The sequence below is a fragment of the Patiria miniata genome, unplaced genomic scaffold (assembly GCF_015706575.1).
Source record: "Patiria miniata isolate m_02_andy unplaced genomic scaffold, ASM1570657v1 HiC_scaffold_12, whole genome shotgun sequence".
In the NCBI taxonomy this organism is placed as follows: Eukaryota; Metazoa; Echinodermata; class Asteroidea; order Valvatida; family Asterinidae; genus Patiria; species Patiria miniata.
In genome coordinates, this window is record NW_024037050.1 from 6,638,909 (window position 1) to 6,656,419 (window position 17,511).

Consider the following 17,511-nt stretch of genomic DNA (forward strand, 5'->3'; position numbering starts at 1 on the left):
CCTAATGTTTTAAGCCACGTTTACAAAAAAAATCTAGGTGAGGAATGGAACGCACTCCAATCGAAAGATAGTCTGGTACCATCCCATTCAACAGTTTACAATTCGTAAAATAGATTGAGGGAATACGATCGAAAATGGTTTCTTCGTGAATAAGGTCCATTGATCCACATGACTGATTTTTTTTCAAAGATTTTCAATCTGAAATTAGAGTGATTTCCACTCCAAATCGTCTGGTTCCCCTGTAATTAAGCCCCAGTCTCACATTCGCGGTTTGGAGCTACGGATTTTCATGGTTTCGTGATAAACAGTGGGAGTGCCGTATTCATCCGGAGACGTCTCTATAGTCCGAAAACCCATTGGTCCGAAGTCCCATTGGTCCGACGGCCCATTGGTCCGACGGCCCATTGCTCTAAACGTTCCATTGGTGTAAGCGTCCCATTGGTCCGACGTCCCATATTGGTCCGACGTCCCATTGGTCCGAAGTCCCATTGGTCCGAAGTCCCATTGGTCCGAAGTCCCATTGATCCGAAGTCCCATTGGTCCGACGCCCCATAGGATTAGGGTTAGGGTTAGGGTCAGTCAACCTGAACAAGTGGAACTTACACAGTATTATGTTTCGGACAAATGGGACTTCGGACCAATGGGACTTCGGACCAATGGGACTTCGGACTATCGAGACGTAACCATCCATCCTTAGTACCTCCGTGGTTATCCGTCATAGAAACCTAAGGACAGTCGTATGGCTATCCGTCCTGAAACCGTAGTGCATTTCTGAGAACGTCGAAAGGCTCGGCCGCGAATCTCGACGGTTCATCGTGATCGATTGATTCGTGGTAAACCGTGGATATTCGTAGCTGTGTGACTGGGGCTTAAGTTATAAACAACGTCATTTCACTTTCAAGCGTGGTTGAATGATGTGTGCTCACGGTCAGTCAGTCACTGTATGGGATGCCAAGATCTGTGGGTCAATCGAGCGTTTAATGACGACGTGCATAATCCTGCAGAGAAAGAGAAAAGTAAAGTAAACAGTGAACGTCTTCAATAAACGTCAGAAAATTGAAATCAAAAGTATTTCTCAAGCGTTGGTATGGAGTACCGAAGTGATTACGTCACGCGCACAAAATGTGTGTGAAAGACATTAGCGCGCGATTCAGCCCGTGCCGTTGAACCATGGAGGAATTCCTTCCTCCATGGTTGAACCAACACGTGCGCGTACTCCATTCGTTTGCACTACACTTTGTGGTTCTAAATGACGTCACACTTCGGTACTCCATAACGCCTGTATGGGGAAACTCACATTGGGTTTAATGGAGGTGATTTTGTTTGCTTGTTATTTGAATGGATATAAAACAAAGAAGATGAGTGGTTCAAACAAATACAAACCAATATTCAAACAAATATTAAACTGTGACTTACCCACGTAAGATTATTGAAGAGACTAATAGTCAGATCAAATTATAAACACGGGCTTTCAATTGCCTCATCAAAAATATCAGAGCAAATAATTATGAATTATCACATTTCTGGAAACCAAAACTTTCAAGTTTGATGCACATCTTAGGACTTAAGGTGATGCACGACTGATCCCTTACTGAGTGCAACATGAATGCGTAGGCTACGTACCCGAATAACACAGGCGGTACACAAGTGATCCCAGCTATCACAAAGAACACAAGTGGGGCGTAAGATGCTACGGTAGCCATATAAACTGCGTTGACGGCTATGGGTGAGACATACATGCCGAAGTTCTCCACACAGCCGAGGAAGGACAAAGCAACACCTACAAGGAGCAGAAGGCATTATTTTATGGGGGTAGTCGGTCAGGTCATAATTTTTATTGAGCGCAAATGGACCTGAACTCGAGAGGACTGATAATGAATTGATTAATTAAAGAAATACCCCCAACAAAAAAAGAACAACCACCAAAATGTGATAACATGTGCCTAATATTTCATTATGCCCCTATCCCATCATACCGCCAACAACCTGCATGCGAACCGATTCCTTGAACACCACCCTCAAGACTTTACCAAAGATGCCGAAACAGGATGGGAGCTATAGGCCCTATGTAATGTACACTCTAAAACGTTCGGGTCAGCTTTGGCCAGGAATCCGGGTTTTATTTGACAAGTATTGACCTGAATGCCTTTTATAGGGTCAAAATTACACTTTTCTGGGCCAAAGTGTTCAGGAAATTGACCAAGAAAAGTGTCATTTTGTTCCACGAGAAAACTGTCATTTCGACCCTATCAAGTCAAATATGACCCAGCCTTCAGGGTCAATTCTAACCCGGGACTCTTACAGGGTGGAAATGCCGGCTGAAGCTCATCACGTCACCACACTTTTGTAAATCAACGAATCAGTCTCCTGACGATGACTAGAGCAGGCTAGTCGAAACATTGTGACCAAAGACAAGTTCTTTTAGAACTTAAAGCAGGACTGTTCTCATCAGAACAAAAACTACTTAGCGAAAGTTGATAATAAGCAGGACAAGTTCTTTTCAGAACTAAATATCTTCTAAGCAGTAGTTATTACCACATGGTGTTACCGCAAACCGAAACGATACCGATACTCCACATGCAAAGCCTCAAATCTTATATCAACGAAGACTGATACAAAGTCCGTTATGCCCAACCGTTTTTGCCCCTTGATAATCACTATAAGGACTCCCATGCATCATTTTTCCTACCGTCTTTTCCAAACTTTCACGATTTACCTTGTTCGTCAGCTCCAACCAGTTTGGAAAGCGATCCTCTTAGGACAGGGAAACACAATCCCGATAACACTAATAAAAGTGTCGCTAAAAAGAAATCAAATAATCAATATGGGAATCAAGAAATCTGCTCTGGATTAAAATGGATTGAGGATTGAAACACAAAGCCACTCAAATGGAAAATCTAAAGTTTTACCCCTTCCCAAAATGACAAGGTAAGATATGAGCAGATTAGTATGACTAATGACTCTCGGACTCGGACTGCAGTCCGACACGAATCTCATTTTCCATGACTCGGAACAAAATAATGACTCCACAAGGATACAAATTTTCAGTATGTATGAAGTTGAAAATTTAGCCCACATTGTACGCTGTACCCCGTAAAGTCTTAAATTACATCTACACCCGCACTTTTCGTTAGAGTTAGTCACCTAACTGTCGCAAGTTAATCCAAAATACAACGCAAAGTTTAAAATCACATTTCAGAATGACTTTGCTACGTGAACCCCCAAACACCGATGTTACGAAAATGCTTCCAAAAATAAGGGACGACTTTAAACCGTTTGGGTTAATGATAATGTCAATTCGACGTTGTTTTTACACAAAATGGATGAAAGGTGACAAGGTTAAAGAAAATAAAGACATTGATGTAGTGCTCACCCCAAAACAATAGCTCGTTTGTTCTCACCAGCCCGAACACTACGTTTACCCCAACTGTACTGAAACAAGATATGTGAAAGATCCACTGACTGCTGAAACATTTTGACAACAATTTGAAGCCTCCGATGTTACCTATTTAAATGAGACAACAAAACATTTATATTATTTGCATGAGTACTTTATGCATGTAAAAGAAGGGTTGGGGTTGTTTTTCAAATTTCTATTCCGCTTCTGCTCCTTTCTGAGTTCTTCGAAAGAAAAAAAACCATACCTTAATATAAGAGCAGTGTACTCACGCGCACTAAGCATGTTGGGTTTATGGGTACCGCTATTGCTCGACCCTAATCCCCTCTTTCTGTTCTCCCGTGTCCCCTTAGTAATCTCAAAACACATAGCATTACGGCTATGGGGTACTTCAATTGCTAAAGACAGACTTGCTGGGTACCGTTGTCCCTATTGTTGCCCTTTGTTCCCGGTACCCCATAAGCGCCAATATGTAAGAGCATACATGTTTGCGTTACATACCTAGTGTGGACATTCTTTTGTTTTCGTGTAGGCCTATAGTTAAGAAAAACCTGTAAAAAAATCATTATACTCACACCGTGAAGACTCCTTCAACCAATTTTTTTTCTATGATTCCCTTTAGTGTTTCTCTTCATTTTGCCACGGAGAAACCTAACCCCAAAAATGCCTCTAAACCTGTTTTCCAGAGAGGGGGAAATATTGTGTGGACGTGGGCAAGTCCACACACCGTCGCTGCTACCTGGTTTATGTGGACCTCTTTTGTTTGGAAGTCCACACACAGTGAATGTAATGCTTGCACAGCTTGACATTGGGCGTGTGATCACAAGCTTGCTCCAATAGAACCCGAACCATATTATTTATGCATACATCACATCACTATTAAACAGATCTTACTAGAGATGACTGGTCGATTAGAATCCAATACAGCAGCAGGTCTTGCAAGCAATAATTTTTAATGTTTTGGCAATAAAAATAACTACCCCTCCCCCACAAAACATAGAAAAAAAACTGTCAACCGAAATGTATTCAACTACATTCTGATAAACACGTCACAGCTTCTCAACTATTATTGATTACCACCCAAAACATCGGTAAAGAACCACGACTGCCTGAGGTGTTATCTAGCCTATACATTACAGAATGGTTTGCCGATAGCCATTCAATCAAAATATTTGAACTCAACACTCACCAACAAGTAAGACAGTACTAAACAGGGCGGCGTTATACCCGATTGTAACTGGTGACCAGCAGAAGGGCTCGGCTTGCACGTACAATGTTTTAACCTGGAGCGAAGATTCCATCGGGGTTAGCATGAAAAGGGTGGCGAAAATGAGTAGCAAGCACCAGGTGCGTACAGTGCCTCCCTCGCTGTAAAACAACCGTCCCACGCCTCGTACAGTCTGCCTCAGTGTCTGGCCTAGTGGCTGCTGACCCTTCCTCTCGATTGTCTCGATCAGGATATGTGGAATTACAGAGTAAATGAAGGCCAAGACTCCCAGACCCGTCGCAATTCCCGCGGTGGCGGCAAAGCCAAGAGCTTCGTAGCAATACTCGGCCCCAATCTGAGTCAGTCCAACAAGGACGTAGACAGTTTCGATCACAACTATCCTGAAGGTGCGCTGTTTCTTGGTAGTCACGTCTGCAATGTAGGAGTAGCAAAGGGAGACAATCGTCATTTGCCCGCCTGTCAGGCCGATGGCAAGATCGGCGGCGAGGAACACTTCCAGGCGAAGATTGAACGCCATCACGGCCGTGCAAACACCGGCAAAACTTGCACTGCCGATGGTCGACAGGTTGAGAAATATCTTGCGGCCGAACCTGTCGGACAGAGCTCCCATGAGGATCGCGGAGACGAAGCCCGGAAGAGCTCCAGCGAGACTAAAGAGCAGCATCCAGCGAGCGGAGTCCGCCTGGATCCGGGCCTGGGTGTCAGCATCCGAAATATAACTCATATTACCAGTCTGGTTCCGAACTGGGCAAGGTGAATCCGTGTGAACGGTGTAGTTATAAGACTCCTGTACCCTCACTAGTACATACTGGATGCGAAGGACAGCGGTCAACATATAGCTGCATGCTGCCAAGAGAAGTAGGGGCTCCACTGTCACCCATCGTGATGCTGCCCTCTCTCTGCCAGATAGCCTAGGGGCTCTGTTCAATAGCGGTTCTGTTTCACAAACTACTGAATCATTTCCTTTTATTTTGCCTTCCATGTTGAATATACCGTGACTTGTTTTCTGTTGACAGAGAGGGCAAAATACACCACCAATTACTGTAATGGGCAGTCTCCCAGTAGCTAACATGAGACCCATCACACCCGTCATACACAAGAACTAGGCCCATAAATCGCCATAAAAGTCACACTTGGAACATGTAGGCCTATACCCGAAAATGTGGAACTTTGTTAAGTTTTTATTTTTGAATTTAGACTTTGTTTGTAGTTTATTCATGCTTTAGAAGCGCACTCACCCGCTTTAAAGCGATGGAAAAGTAGTCCCCCCTTTTTTCAGACGTCTATTTTTCGTGTAATTTCGTGTTCGAATTTAGATACGCTACATGTGCAAACGAACCTGGAAATTACTCGAAAAATAGACGTCTGAAAAAAGGGGGAGGGTCTATAATTTTCTATCGCTTTAAAAAGGGTGAGTGTGCTTCTAAAGCGTAAATAAACTACATGTACAAAACAAAGTCTAAATGTGAAACTAACAACTGGACAAAGTTCTATATTTTCGGGTTCATGTTCCAAGTGTGGCCTTTATTTACGGAGGTAGTCCAGTGAATTGGCCTTATTTATGGGGCTACACAAGAAATTGCCAACAAACGCTTACGTGGATATTTGGAATACATTGCACCTCCTTATTTTTTTCAAATAACTTTTTCTAAAAAAGTTCCTTGCTATCACTTTGTAAACATGTTTAGATGTATTAATGGACAATGGTTGGCAATTTAACACTGATGTTTAGAAATTATAGCAGCCGTGTGGTTGCGCAGGGCGATTTCTAATGCTTGCGGAACACTATATTTTGAATGGAGCTACATGCACACAGATATGTTCACGTTGGCGGACGAAATCTTTGAAAATTTATTTCTTCAGTTTGGAAGACCGTATTTTCATGCAAGTTTCAGGGTTTAGTTACCTTATAATGATCCAAGTACGTGCTAAAAAATGTTGTGATGTGTTCATTACTTTTCGTTGAAATTGTAAAAATGGCCTGGCTACCTGCATTTTTAAAAGTTGTAACTACTGGTGTTTGCAATATCTGTCAATCTTTTCAAGCGTCACGAATATCAATAACGTTCCTGTCCATTATGTTTGTAGTACAAATTTGCAGAAAAGCCTCCTTCGCGAGTTATTAATCAATAAATATCACCCTTTTTGTCGGCTTCCATTGGTCGATACCGAGACCAACGCCAAGTCACGCCGAGTGACGCTAATGAATATGCTAATGTGCGCTTCGTCATTGTGTTGCCGGGCCGAAAAACGGTCAACCATAGCGCCTACGGCGCTATAGGATCTTTGCTGAAAACCACGCACGATGGTTTGGTCGTCACCACTGTCCTTGGATATAGTTCAAGGTGTAACACTAGCGTTTGCAACAACAAATTAAGCTGAAATTCGGAATATCGTTAGATGATATGGCCAAGTAAAAAAAAAAGTTTCTCGTCCGGGCTTTTGAAAGAAAGGAGGACGCTGGACTATTTATTTTTTATTTGTTTCAAGATGGCCGTCATTTAAAAATTTCCTGCAACCGTTGGTGTTTCCACTGTTCTGACAAAGACACTTTTTTATAATGAAAGATAAGTTGGACAAGAGAACTGAACATATTTACAGTGTCATTTAGACTTGTATTGGTCTACAATTTATTTTCCGATGAATTTGTGGACTTTTCCGGTGTTTTTTACTGCATTTTTCAAAAATAAAAAATAATAAAAAAAATCCAGGCGGCCTCCAAACAGGAAGCAGGCGGGGACGAAAAACATGTTTTTTTTTACTTCGCCTTAGTAAGTGTTCAACTACTCATGAAATAACAACTTTCAAAATTCCTAGAAATTGATATACATACATAGATTTGAGATTTTGGGGACGTTTTCGAACGATTTCTTCCCGACTTGAAGGTAGCTAGGTCAGCTTTAAGTGTTAAACACAGTTATTGGCGTGTATGAGACCATTAACATGGCACGTGAATGCCATTCTGCCCCGAGAAATAAAATGTCTCGTCATAGAGATGGCACATTCCACTACATGTACGGCACCATCTGACGTCAACATCATGAACAAGAAACAGTCAAAATAATTTTTAAAAAAAATCCAGGCGGCCTCCATTAAGGAAGCGGGCGGGGACGATCGAGAAACATGTTTTTTTTCTTCGCCTAACCGAAAAAGTTAGAGTATTATCAAAGAATTTTTGACTGAATTAATATGACTGCTAACTGCTGGCCTATCGGACGAGTATCCTGTTTTGCATTGGGACCTATACAATGACATTCACTTCACGTTTAGCACATATGGATATCTTCATTATAGGCCTAGTATAATCTTTTCTACGATATGCTGGAGGCTCTGCATGTGGAAAAATATCCATATACGAAACTAACAGTATCACAAACCTTACCTTGTCTTAACCTAGAGTAGCACAGGATCCGGAGGCCTTCTTGATGGTTGAGTACCTCCTTAACAAAGCTCAAGACAACATGAAGATCGTTTCTTCCAGTTTCTCCATGCAATAGTTCAGCTGCATACTTTCACTGAATAACCTGTACAAGGACGTAAAAAGCAGTTGTATGATGGCACGCTAGTACGTGTGCGGAGAGTTTTGACCATTACCTAATCCGGCCTTGACCCGGCCTATAGAGCTAGAGAAGTATCGTACGTATATTGCACTTGTACCATGGTCGATGACACAACGTGAAGTTACATGTATCACAACGTCGTCCCCAGGGCTTACAGTATTTTCAACCTCGTTTCCAATAGTAAGCCATGGGTTGGAAGCTTAATTGCTTCCTGTATCCGCCTTGATTCGATACCGCAATTACCAATTGATATACTTGGTGTTGTTATTTAACGTTCATTGCAATTATTAGATATATAGATAAAGATAGTTTAATTTTTTTACATTCGTGGTCAATAACCAAGTTACAGTAAAAACTACAATTGTAAAAAAAAACCGCATTAAAACTACAAAATTAATTTACATCAATATTCAAAAAAAAAAAAAAAAACTTAGCAAAAATGAAAGCTGTATTAATCCACCCCTTTCCATTTGTCTCATGTTAATAAGTAATATAACATACTACATATTGGTGGGATCATAAGGTATAAACATTTTAACTTAAAAAAAACTGTAATCATGCTGTCTGCGCAGTAAGTGAAATTGGGTAAACGCAAAGAAAGAACAGCAAATGCGGCTTAGTACGTTGATGTACTAGCTGCGCGGTGTTTAATCATGGTCTTCGTTGTGATTCGTCTGTTGTTATGACAGAAAGTGTCCTTGTCGAGAATATACGACGTATATGGGAAAATTCAGTTTTCACGGCGCGTAGCGCTGGAAAATTTTTCGCTGCGCGGCAACCCTTGAGCCGATTTCGATATTTTTGGTAACAAAAGATGCGCAAGACTCGAGGCTAAAAAGTCATAACAGCTCGGGTCGCGAAAAAAATGATTGTCAAGGCTATCGCGGAAAAAGTCGAGGGGTGAGGGGCGGATTCTCCCCGGCTCTTTAAGGGTTAAGCTGAGGGAAGACTGTAACGTCCGATTAAGATAATGACAAGTGATGAAGCTTGGAATTTGAAAAGCAACAATTTGCGTTTCATTAATATTTTAAATATATATTTTTTTTAAATAGACCTATATATAAAATATCGTAATGATTTTTCACATGCAAAATTATTTTGTTGTACTTGATCGGCACTTAATGTTGACACATAAATAACATGTACCATGATTTAGCCAGGACGTAAGCCACTGACGTCGTGATGTTCCTTTATAGCTATCTGTGGGAATTGGAACAGGTTTAGTTTTCGATATTTTATTCTTATTTGTCTCTGGATTCCTTTGGCGTAGTTTCCCCGTTTCATGTAAGCGAGGTTGTTCACTGAATAACGAGCAAAGTACATTTCTGTAACTTTTAAAAAAAAACTTGTTAATTTCCCTCCTTCCTTTACTTATTTGTATTTATGACCAATGTATTCCAAAACCTGCTACATTATATGAAATGAATACAAATTTGAAGCATAATTTGAAGTATAGTTTAAAAAAAAATAAGCAAGGGTAATTAACAATCCTGTAGTAAAACCCCCAAAGTAGAAGTTCAACTTTTAATACCTGAAGGACCTTATAATATAGGACTTCCCACTAAATCCGATTATGCAAAACAACTTTAAATTTCTTATTTTCTTTAGAAAAAAATATCGCAAAACATTTCATTTAGTTAATTCTCTTAGTTCCAAAAGTCAACATATTCGAATGAAGCAGGAACAGGACGATTTAAATCAAAATAAGCTTTATTCACAATTCGGCCATATTAAATTGAAAGCGAGGTAAATTCTTCATTTTTTGAACTTGTGTATATTTGAAGGCAATGAAATAAAAGTTCATTACAGATTAGTGCCAGTCTGCTCTGATGAATAGTTCAAAAGTTGCGATTGAAAATACATGTACCCTAATGTTTTACGCCACGTTTACAAAAAAAATGGAGGTGAGGAATGGAACGCACTCCAATCGAAAAATAGTCTGGCACCATCCCATTAAACAGTTTACAATTCGTAAAATAGAATCAGGGAATACGATCGAAAATGGCTTCTTCGTGAATAAGGTCCATTGATCCACATGACTGATTTTTTTCAAAGATTTTCAATCTGAAATTAGAGCGATTTCCATTCTAAATCGTCTGGTCCCCCTGTAATTAAGCCCAAGTCACACATTCACGATTTGGAGCTACGGATTTCCATGGTTTAATATTCGTGATAAACCGTGGGAGTACCGTATTCATCCGGGGACGTCTCTATAGTCCGAAGTCCCATTGGTCCGAAGTCCCATTGGTCCGATGCCCCATAGGATTAGGGTTAGGGTTAGGGTTAGGGTAAGGGTCAGTCAACCTGAACAAGTGGAACTACACAGTATTATGTTTCGGACCAATGGGACTTTGGACCAATGGGACTTAGGACCAATGGGACTTCGGACCAATGGTACTTCGGACCAATGGTACTTCGGATTATCGAGACGTAACCATTCATCCTTAGTACCTCCGTGGTTATCCGTCATAGAAACCGTAGTGCATTTCTTAGAAAGTCGATTCTCGGCCACGAATCTCGGCGGTTCATCGTGATCGATTGATTCGTGGTAAACCGTGGATATTTGTAGCTGTGTGACTGGGGGTTAAGTTATAAAGAACGTCATTTCACTTTCAAGCGTGGTTGAATGACGTGTGCTCACGGTCAGTCAGTCACTGTGGGATGCCAAGATCTGTGGGTCGATCGAGCGTTTAATGACGACGTGCATAATCCTGCAGAGAAAAGTAAATTAAACAGTGAACGTCTTCAATAAACGTCAGAAATTAAACATCAAAAGTATTTCTCTAGCGTTGGTATAAGGCCTGTATCGGTACTCATTTTAAACATCAAAAGTATTTCTCTAGCGTAGGTATAAGGCCTGTATGGGGTAACTCATATTGGGTTTAATGGAGGTGATTTGTTTTGCTTGTTATTTTAATGGATATAAAACAAAGAAGATGAGTGGATTTAAACAAATACAAACCAATGTTCAAAATAATATGTAACTGTGAATTACCAACGTAAGATTATTGAAGAGACTAATAGTCAAATCAAATTATAAACACGGGCTTTCAATTGCCTCATCAAAAAAAAAACAGAGCAAATAATTGGGGGGGGGGGGGCTGGTACCATCTGTCGATGGGGGCGCTGTTCAAAGCCGACAATTATGCACACAAAGGCCCAATATATGGTGCTTTTTAGGGCGATGCACGTGCGAAATTCTGAAAAAGGCACCCAAAACGGCAGATGCCACAAAAAGGGCACCACTTCTTTTTGAAAAGGGCACTCGTTCAGACAAAGGGCACTATTTACAAATTATGGGGGGGGGGGGGTAAAACCGTTGAAAAAAGGGCATTTGAATGGAAAAAGGCAGTCTTTACAAAATATTGGGGGGGGGGGTAAATACCTCCCTTATCCCCCCCCCCCCCCCTGCTGGCTACGCCTATGCCGTACTGTGCAACATAAATGCGTAGGCTACGTACCCGAATAACACAGGCGGTACACAAGTGATCCCAGCTATCACAAAGAACACAAGTGGGGCGTAAGATGCTACGGTAGCCATATAAACTGCGTTGACGGCTATGGGTGAGACATACATGCCGAAGTTCTCCACACAAGCGAGGAAGGACAAAGCAACACCTACATGGAGGAAAGGCATTATTTTATGGGGGTAGTCGGTCGATCAGGTCATAATTTTTATTGAGAGTAAATGGACCTGAACTCTAGAGGACTGATAATGAATTGATAAATAAAGAAATACCCCCAACAAAAAACAACAACCACAACCAATATGTGATAGCATGTGCCTAATATTTCATTATGCCCTACCCCATCATACCGCCAAGAACCTGCATGCGAACCAGTTCCTTGAACATCACCCTAAAGACTTTACCAAAGATGCCGAGACAGGATGGGAGTTATAGGCCCTATGTTATGTACACTCTAAAACGTTCGGGTCAGCTTTGGCCAGGAATCCAGGTTTTATTTGACCAGTATTGACCTGAATGCCTTTTAGGGTCAAAATTACACTTTTCTGGGCCAACATGTTCAGGAAATTGACCAAGAAAAGTGTCATTTTGTTCCACGAGAAAAGTGTCATTTCGACCCTATCAAGTCAAATATGACCCAGCCTTCAGGGTCAATTCTAACCCGGGACTCTTAACAGGGTGGAAATACCGGCTGAAGCTCATCACGTCACCACACTCTTGTAAATCAACGAAGATTAATTGATACAAAGTTCGTTATGCCCAACCGTTTTGCCCCTTGATAATCACTATAAGGACTCCCATGCATCATTTGTCCTACCGTCTTTTCCACACTTTCACGATTTACCTTGTTCGTCGGCTCCAACCAGTTGGGAAAGCGTGCCTCTTAGGACAGGGAAACACAATCCCGTGATCACTGTTAAAAGTATCGCTGCAAAGAAATCAAATAGTCAATATGGAAATCAAGAAATCTGCTCTGGATTAAAATGGATTGAGGATTGAAACCCATAACCATTCAAATGGAAATCTAAAGTTTTACCCCTTCCCAAAATGACAAGGTAAGATATGAGCAGATTAGTGCGACTAGTGACTCTCGGACTCGGACTGCAGTCCGACACGAATCCCATTTTCCGTGACTCGGAACAAATGACTCCACAAGGATAAAAATGTCAGTATGTATGAAGTTGAAAATTTAGCCCACATTGTACGCTTTACCACGTAAAGTCCTAAATTACATCTACACCCACACTTTTCGTTAGAGTTAGTCACCTGAATGTCCACCTAATTTAATCCAAAATACAACGCAAAGTCTAAAATCACATTTCAGAATGACCTTGCTATGTGAATTCAGATTTCACTGAAAACTGAATCGCCAAACACCGATGTTACGGAAATGCTTCCAAAAATAAGGGTCGACTTTAAACCGTTTTGGTTAATGGTAATGTAAATTCGACGTTGTTTTTACACAAAATGGATGAAAGGTGACAAGGTTAAAGATAATTAAGACATAGATGTAGTGCTCACCCCAAAAAAATAGCTCAGTTGCTCTCACCAGCCCGAACACTACGTATACCCCAACTGTACTGAAACAGGATATGTGAAAGATCCACTGACTGCTGAAACATTTTGACAACAATTTGAAGCCTCCGATGTTACCTATTTAAATTAGAAAACAACAACAAAAACATTTATATTATTCGCACGAGTACTTTATGCTTGTGAAAAGAATCATTATACTCACAATGTGAAGACTCTTTCAACCATTTTCCCCCTATGATTCCCTTTAGTGTTTCTCTTCATTTTGCCACGGATAAACCTAACCCCAAAATGTCTCTAAACCTGTTTTCCAGAGAGGGGGAAACATTGTGTGGACGTGGGCAAGTCCACACAACGTCGCTGCTACCTGGTTTATGTGGACCTCTTTTGTCCGGAAGTTCACACAGTGAATGTAAATATGCTGGCACAGCTTGACATTGGGCGTGCGATCGCAAGCTTGCTCCAATAGAACCCGAACCATATTATTTATGCAGACATCACATCACTATTAAACAGATTTTACTAGAGATGACTGGTCGATTAGAATCCAATACAGCAGCAGGTCTTGCAAGCAATAATTTCAAATGTTTTGGCAATAAAAATAACTACCCCTCCCCCCAAAAAAACATAGAAAAAAACTGTCAACCGAAATGTATTCAACCACATTCTGATAAACACGTCACAGCTTCTCAAAAATTATTGATTACCATCTGAAACATCGGTAAAGAACTACGACTGCCTGAGGTGTTATCTAGCCTATACATTTTAGAAGGGTTTGCGAACAGCCATTCAATTAAAATATTTGAACTCAACACTCACCAACAAGTAAGACAGTACTAAACAGGGCGGCGTTGTACCCGATTGTAACTGGTGACCAGCAGAAGGGCTCGGCTTGCACGTACAATGTTCTAACCTGGAACGAAGATTCCATCGGGGTTAGCATGAAGAGGGTGGCGAAAATGAGTAGCAAGCACCAGGTGCGTACAGCGCCTCCCTCGCTGTAAAACAACCGTCCCACGCCTCGTACAGTCTGCCTCAGTGTCTGAACTAGTGGCTGCTGACCCTTCCTCTCGATTGTCTCGATCAGGATATGTGGAATTACAGAGTAAATGAAGGCCAGGACTCCCAGACCCGTCGCGATTCCCGCGGTGGTGGCAAAGCCAAGAGCTTCGTAGCAATACTCGGCCCCAACTTGAAACAGTCCAACAAGGACGAAGACTGTTTCGATCACAACTATCCTGAAGGTGCGCTGTTTCTTGGTAGTCACGTCTGCAATATAGGAGTAGCAAAGGGATAGCACCGACATTTGCCCGCCCGTCAGGCCGAAGGCAAGATCGGCGGCGTAGAACACCTCCAGGCGAAGATTGAACGCCATCACGGCAGTGCAAACACCGGCGAAACTTGCACTGCCGATGGTCGACAGGTTGAGGAATATCTTGCGGCCGAACCTGTCGGACAGAGCTCCCATGAGGATCGCGGAGACGAAGCCCGGAAGAGCTCCAGCGAGACTAAAGAACAACATCCAGCGAGCGGAGTCCGCCTGGATCCGGGCCTGGGTGTCAGCATCCGAAATATAACTCATATTACCAGTCTGGTTCCGAACTGGGCAAGGTGAATCCGTGTGAACGGTGTAGTTATAAGACTCCTGTACCCTCACTAGTACATACTGGATGCGAAGGACAGCGGTCAACATATAGCTGCATGCTGCCAAGAGAAGTAGGGGCTCCACTGTCACCCATCGTGATGCTGCCCTCTCTCTGCCAGATAGCTTAGGGGCTCGTCTGTTCAATAGCGGTTCTGTTTCACAAACTACTGAATCATTTCCTTTTATTTTGCCTTCCATGTTGAATATACCGCGACTTGTTTCCTGTTGACAGAGAGGGCAAAATACACCAACAATTACTGGGTAAACGGCGCTATAGGAGTTTTGCTGAAAACCATGCACGATGGTTTGGTTGGAAAACAATCCTCGTCAAAATTGTCCTTGGATATAGTTCAAGGTGTAACACTAGCGTTTCGTTTGCAACATCAACTTAAGCTGAAATTCGGCATATTTTTAGATGATAAGTAAGTGTTCAACTACTCATGAAATAACAACTTTCGAAAATTTCTAGAAATTGATATACATACATAGATTTGAGATTTTGGGGACGTTTTTGAACGATTTCTTCCCGACTTGAAGGTAGGTCAGCTTTAAGTGTTAAACACAGTTATTGGCGTGTATGAGACCATTAACATGGCACGTGAATGCCATTCTGCCCCGAGAAATAAAATGTCTCGTCATAGAGATGGCACATTTCCACTATTTCGGTTGTGTACTATATGAACTTAGCAACCGGTTGTGTAAAAAAAAATTGAACAAGTTGTGTTATATTTTACACAAGTTGTGTAAACAACAGTTTACACAAAAGGTTGCTTGGTTCATATAGTACACAACAGTTTGATTTTTACACAACCGAAATATACATGTAAGGCACCATCCGACGTCAATCATGAACATGAAACAGTCTGCTAGCGTGAGCATTTAGTCCCCATGGAAAGAATTACATACGCGGCCACCACGTACTGCACAAAGTCTACGGGCCATAAGGCCGAATTAAAAAAAATGTTTCTTGTGCGGGTTTTTGACAAAAAAAAGGAGGAAGCTGGGCTTTTTATTTTTTATTTTTTAAATCTTCAAGATGGCCGCCATTTTAAAATTTCCTGCAACCGTTGCGTGTTTCCACTGTTCAAAGATACTTTTAAAATGAAAGACAAGTTGGACAAGAGAAACTAAACATTATTTGTACAGTGTCATTTAGAGTTGTATTGGTCTACAATGAACGTTTTCGGTGCATTTGCTTTAACCGTGGACTTTTTCGGTGTTTTTTTACTGCATTTTTCAAAAATAAAAAATAATAAAAAAATCCAGGCGGCCTCCAAAAAGGAAGCGGGCGGGGACGATCGAGAAACATGTGGTTTTTTTTTGTACTTCGCCTTACAGAAAAAGTTAGCGTATTATCAAATAATTTTTGCACTATAAAATAGTGTTCTTCATCCGATTTACAACCTTTGGTACCTTCATATTAAGGTATATGAGTGCTAACTGCTGGCCTCGGTGTAGAATTCTTTCCCTCCCCCTAGTGTTGATCCGATGAGTATCCTGTTTTGCATTGGGACCTATACCATGACATTCACTTCACGTTTAGCACATACGGATATCTTCATTATAGGCCTAGTATAATCTTTTCTCCGATACGTGGGAGGCTCCGAATGTGGAAAAATATCCATTTACGAAACTAACACTAGTATCACAAACCTTACCTTGTCTTAACATGGAGTAGCACAGGATCAGGAGGTCTTCTTGATAGTTGAGTACCTACTTAACAAAGCTCAAGGCAACATGAAGATCTTTTTCTCCAGTTTCTCCATGCAATTATAGTTCAGCTGAAAACTTTCACTGAATAACCTGTACAATGACGTAAAAAGTAGTTGTATGATGGCACGCTAGTTCGTGCGCGGAGAGTTTTGACTTACCTAATCCGGCCTTGACCCGGCCCATAGAGCTAGAGAAGTATCGTACGTATATTGCACTTGTACCATGGTCGATGACACAACGTGAAGTTACATGTATCACAACGTCGTCCCCAGGGCTTACAGTATTTTCAACCTCGTTTCCAATAATAAGCCATGGGTTGGAAACTTAATTGCTTCCTGTATCCTTGGTTCGACACCGCAATTACCAAGTAACAGATTGATATACTTGGTGTTGTTATTTAACGTTCATTGCAATTATAAAATATATAGATACAGATAGTTTATTGTTTTTACATTCGTGGCCAATAACCAAGTTACAGTAAAAGCTACAATTGTAAAAAAAAAACCGCATTAAAACTATAAAATTAAATTACATCAATATTAAACACACCCTAAAAAACAACTTAGCAAAAACGAAAGCTGCATTAATCCACCCCTTTCCATTTGTCTCATGTTAATATGCAATATAACATACTACATATTGGCGGGATATCTCGCTGCGACGACTAGATTCCGTTTTTACCCCAGACACCGCATCCAAAACAAAGGACAACCAGGATCCGAATTTGCATACGTATCCAAAATTATTGGATAAAGTGAATGCACAAAGGGTTCTTCAACTTCTTGCTCTTTGGATACAAGTTAGTCCATATTCGGAGGGTTAATAAAAATCAAGAAAAAACTGGATATAATATATCCAGTTTTTTCTGTGCAGACAGAATCACGGTTGCGTACGTGGTATAATATACCACGTACGCAACCGTGATTATGCTGTCTGCACAGTAAGTGAAATTTGGTAAAAAGCAAAGA

The 17,511-nt window shown here is 41.2% G+C and overlaps 2 protein-coding genes and 1 long non-coding RNA gene across 3 annotated transcripts; all 3 read right to left on the reverse strand.

Annotated features, from left to right (window-relative positions):
* Positions 1-678: 678 nt before the first annotated feature.
* Positions 679-5,704, reverse strand: LOC119746501 (solute carrier family 46 member 3-like). Its single transcript, XM_038223476.1, has 5 exons — positions 4,587-5,704; positions 3,374-3,505; positions 2,717-2,800; positions 1,624-1,780; positions 679-998 (listed from the first exon to the last, which is right to left on the reverse strand). The coding sequence occupies exons 1-5, from the start codon at positions 5,695-5,697 to the stop codon at positions 929-931; spliced, it is 1,554 nt and encodes a 517-aa protein (XP_038079404.1). The 5' UTR covers positions 5,698-5,704; the 3' UTR covers positions 679-928.
* A 4,924-nt stretch (positions 5,705-10,628) lies between these two features.
* LOC119744146 lies at positions 10,629-12,579 on the reverse strand. Its single transcript, XR_005273548.1, has 3 exons — positions 12,497-12,579; positions 11,647-11,803; positions 10,629-10,896 (listed from the first exon to the last, which is right to left on the reverse strand). It is a non-coding gene; the product is annotated as an uncharacterized LOC119744146 (long non-coding RNA).
* Positions 12,580-13,003: 424 nt separating this feature from the next.
* LOC119743990 (proton-coupled folate transporter-like) lies at positions 13,004-16,650 on the reverse strand. Its single transcript, XM_038220071.1, has 4 exons — positions 16,489-16,650; positions 14,005-15,052; positions 13,202-13,305; positions 13,004-13,045 (listed from the first exon to the last, which is right to left on the reverse strand). Exons 2-4 carry the CDS (start codon positions 15,026-15,028, stop codon positions 13,004-13,006), a joined length of 1,170 nt encoding a protein of 389 aa, XP_038075999.1. The 5' UTR covers positions 15,029-15,052; positions 16,489-16,650.
* Between the last annotated feature and the right edge of the window lie 861 nt (positions 16,651-17,511).

Excerpts from the sequence above, each read along its gene's own strand:
- LOC119743990 (XM_038220071.1), bottom strand. The coding sequence starts at position 15,028 with ATGGAAGGCAAAATAAAAGGAAATGATTCAGTAGTTTGTGAAACAGAA. Across the intron at positions 13,306-14,004 it reads TAGTACTGTCTTACTTGTTG|GTAACATCGGAGGCTTCAAA; the intron begins GTGAGTGTTGAG and ends TAATTTAAATAG. Across the intron at positions 13,046-13,201 it reads TATACGTAGTGTTCGGGCTG|CATTTCCGTAACATCGGTGT; the intron begins GTGAGAGCAACT and ends TATTTTTGGAAG.
- LOC119746501 (XM_038223476.1), bottom strand. The coding sequence starts at position 5,697 with ATGTTAGCTACTGGGAGACTGCCCATTACAGTAATTGGTGGTGTATTT. Across the intron at positions 3,506-4,586 it reads TAGTACTGTCTTACTTGTTG|GTAACATCGGAGGCTTCAAA; the intron begins GTGAGTGTTGAG and ends TCATTTAAATAG. Across the intron at positions 2,801-3,373 it reads AAACGAGCTATTGTTTTGGG|CGACACTTTTATTAGTGTTA; the intron begins GTGAGCACTACA and ends ATTTCTTTTTAG.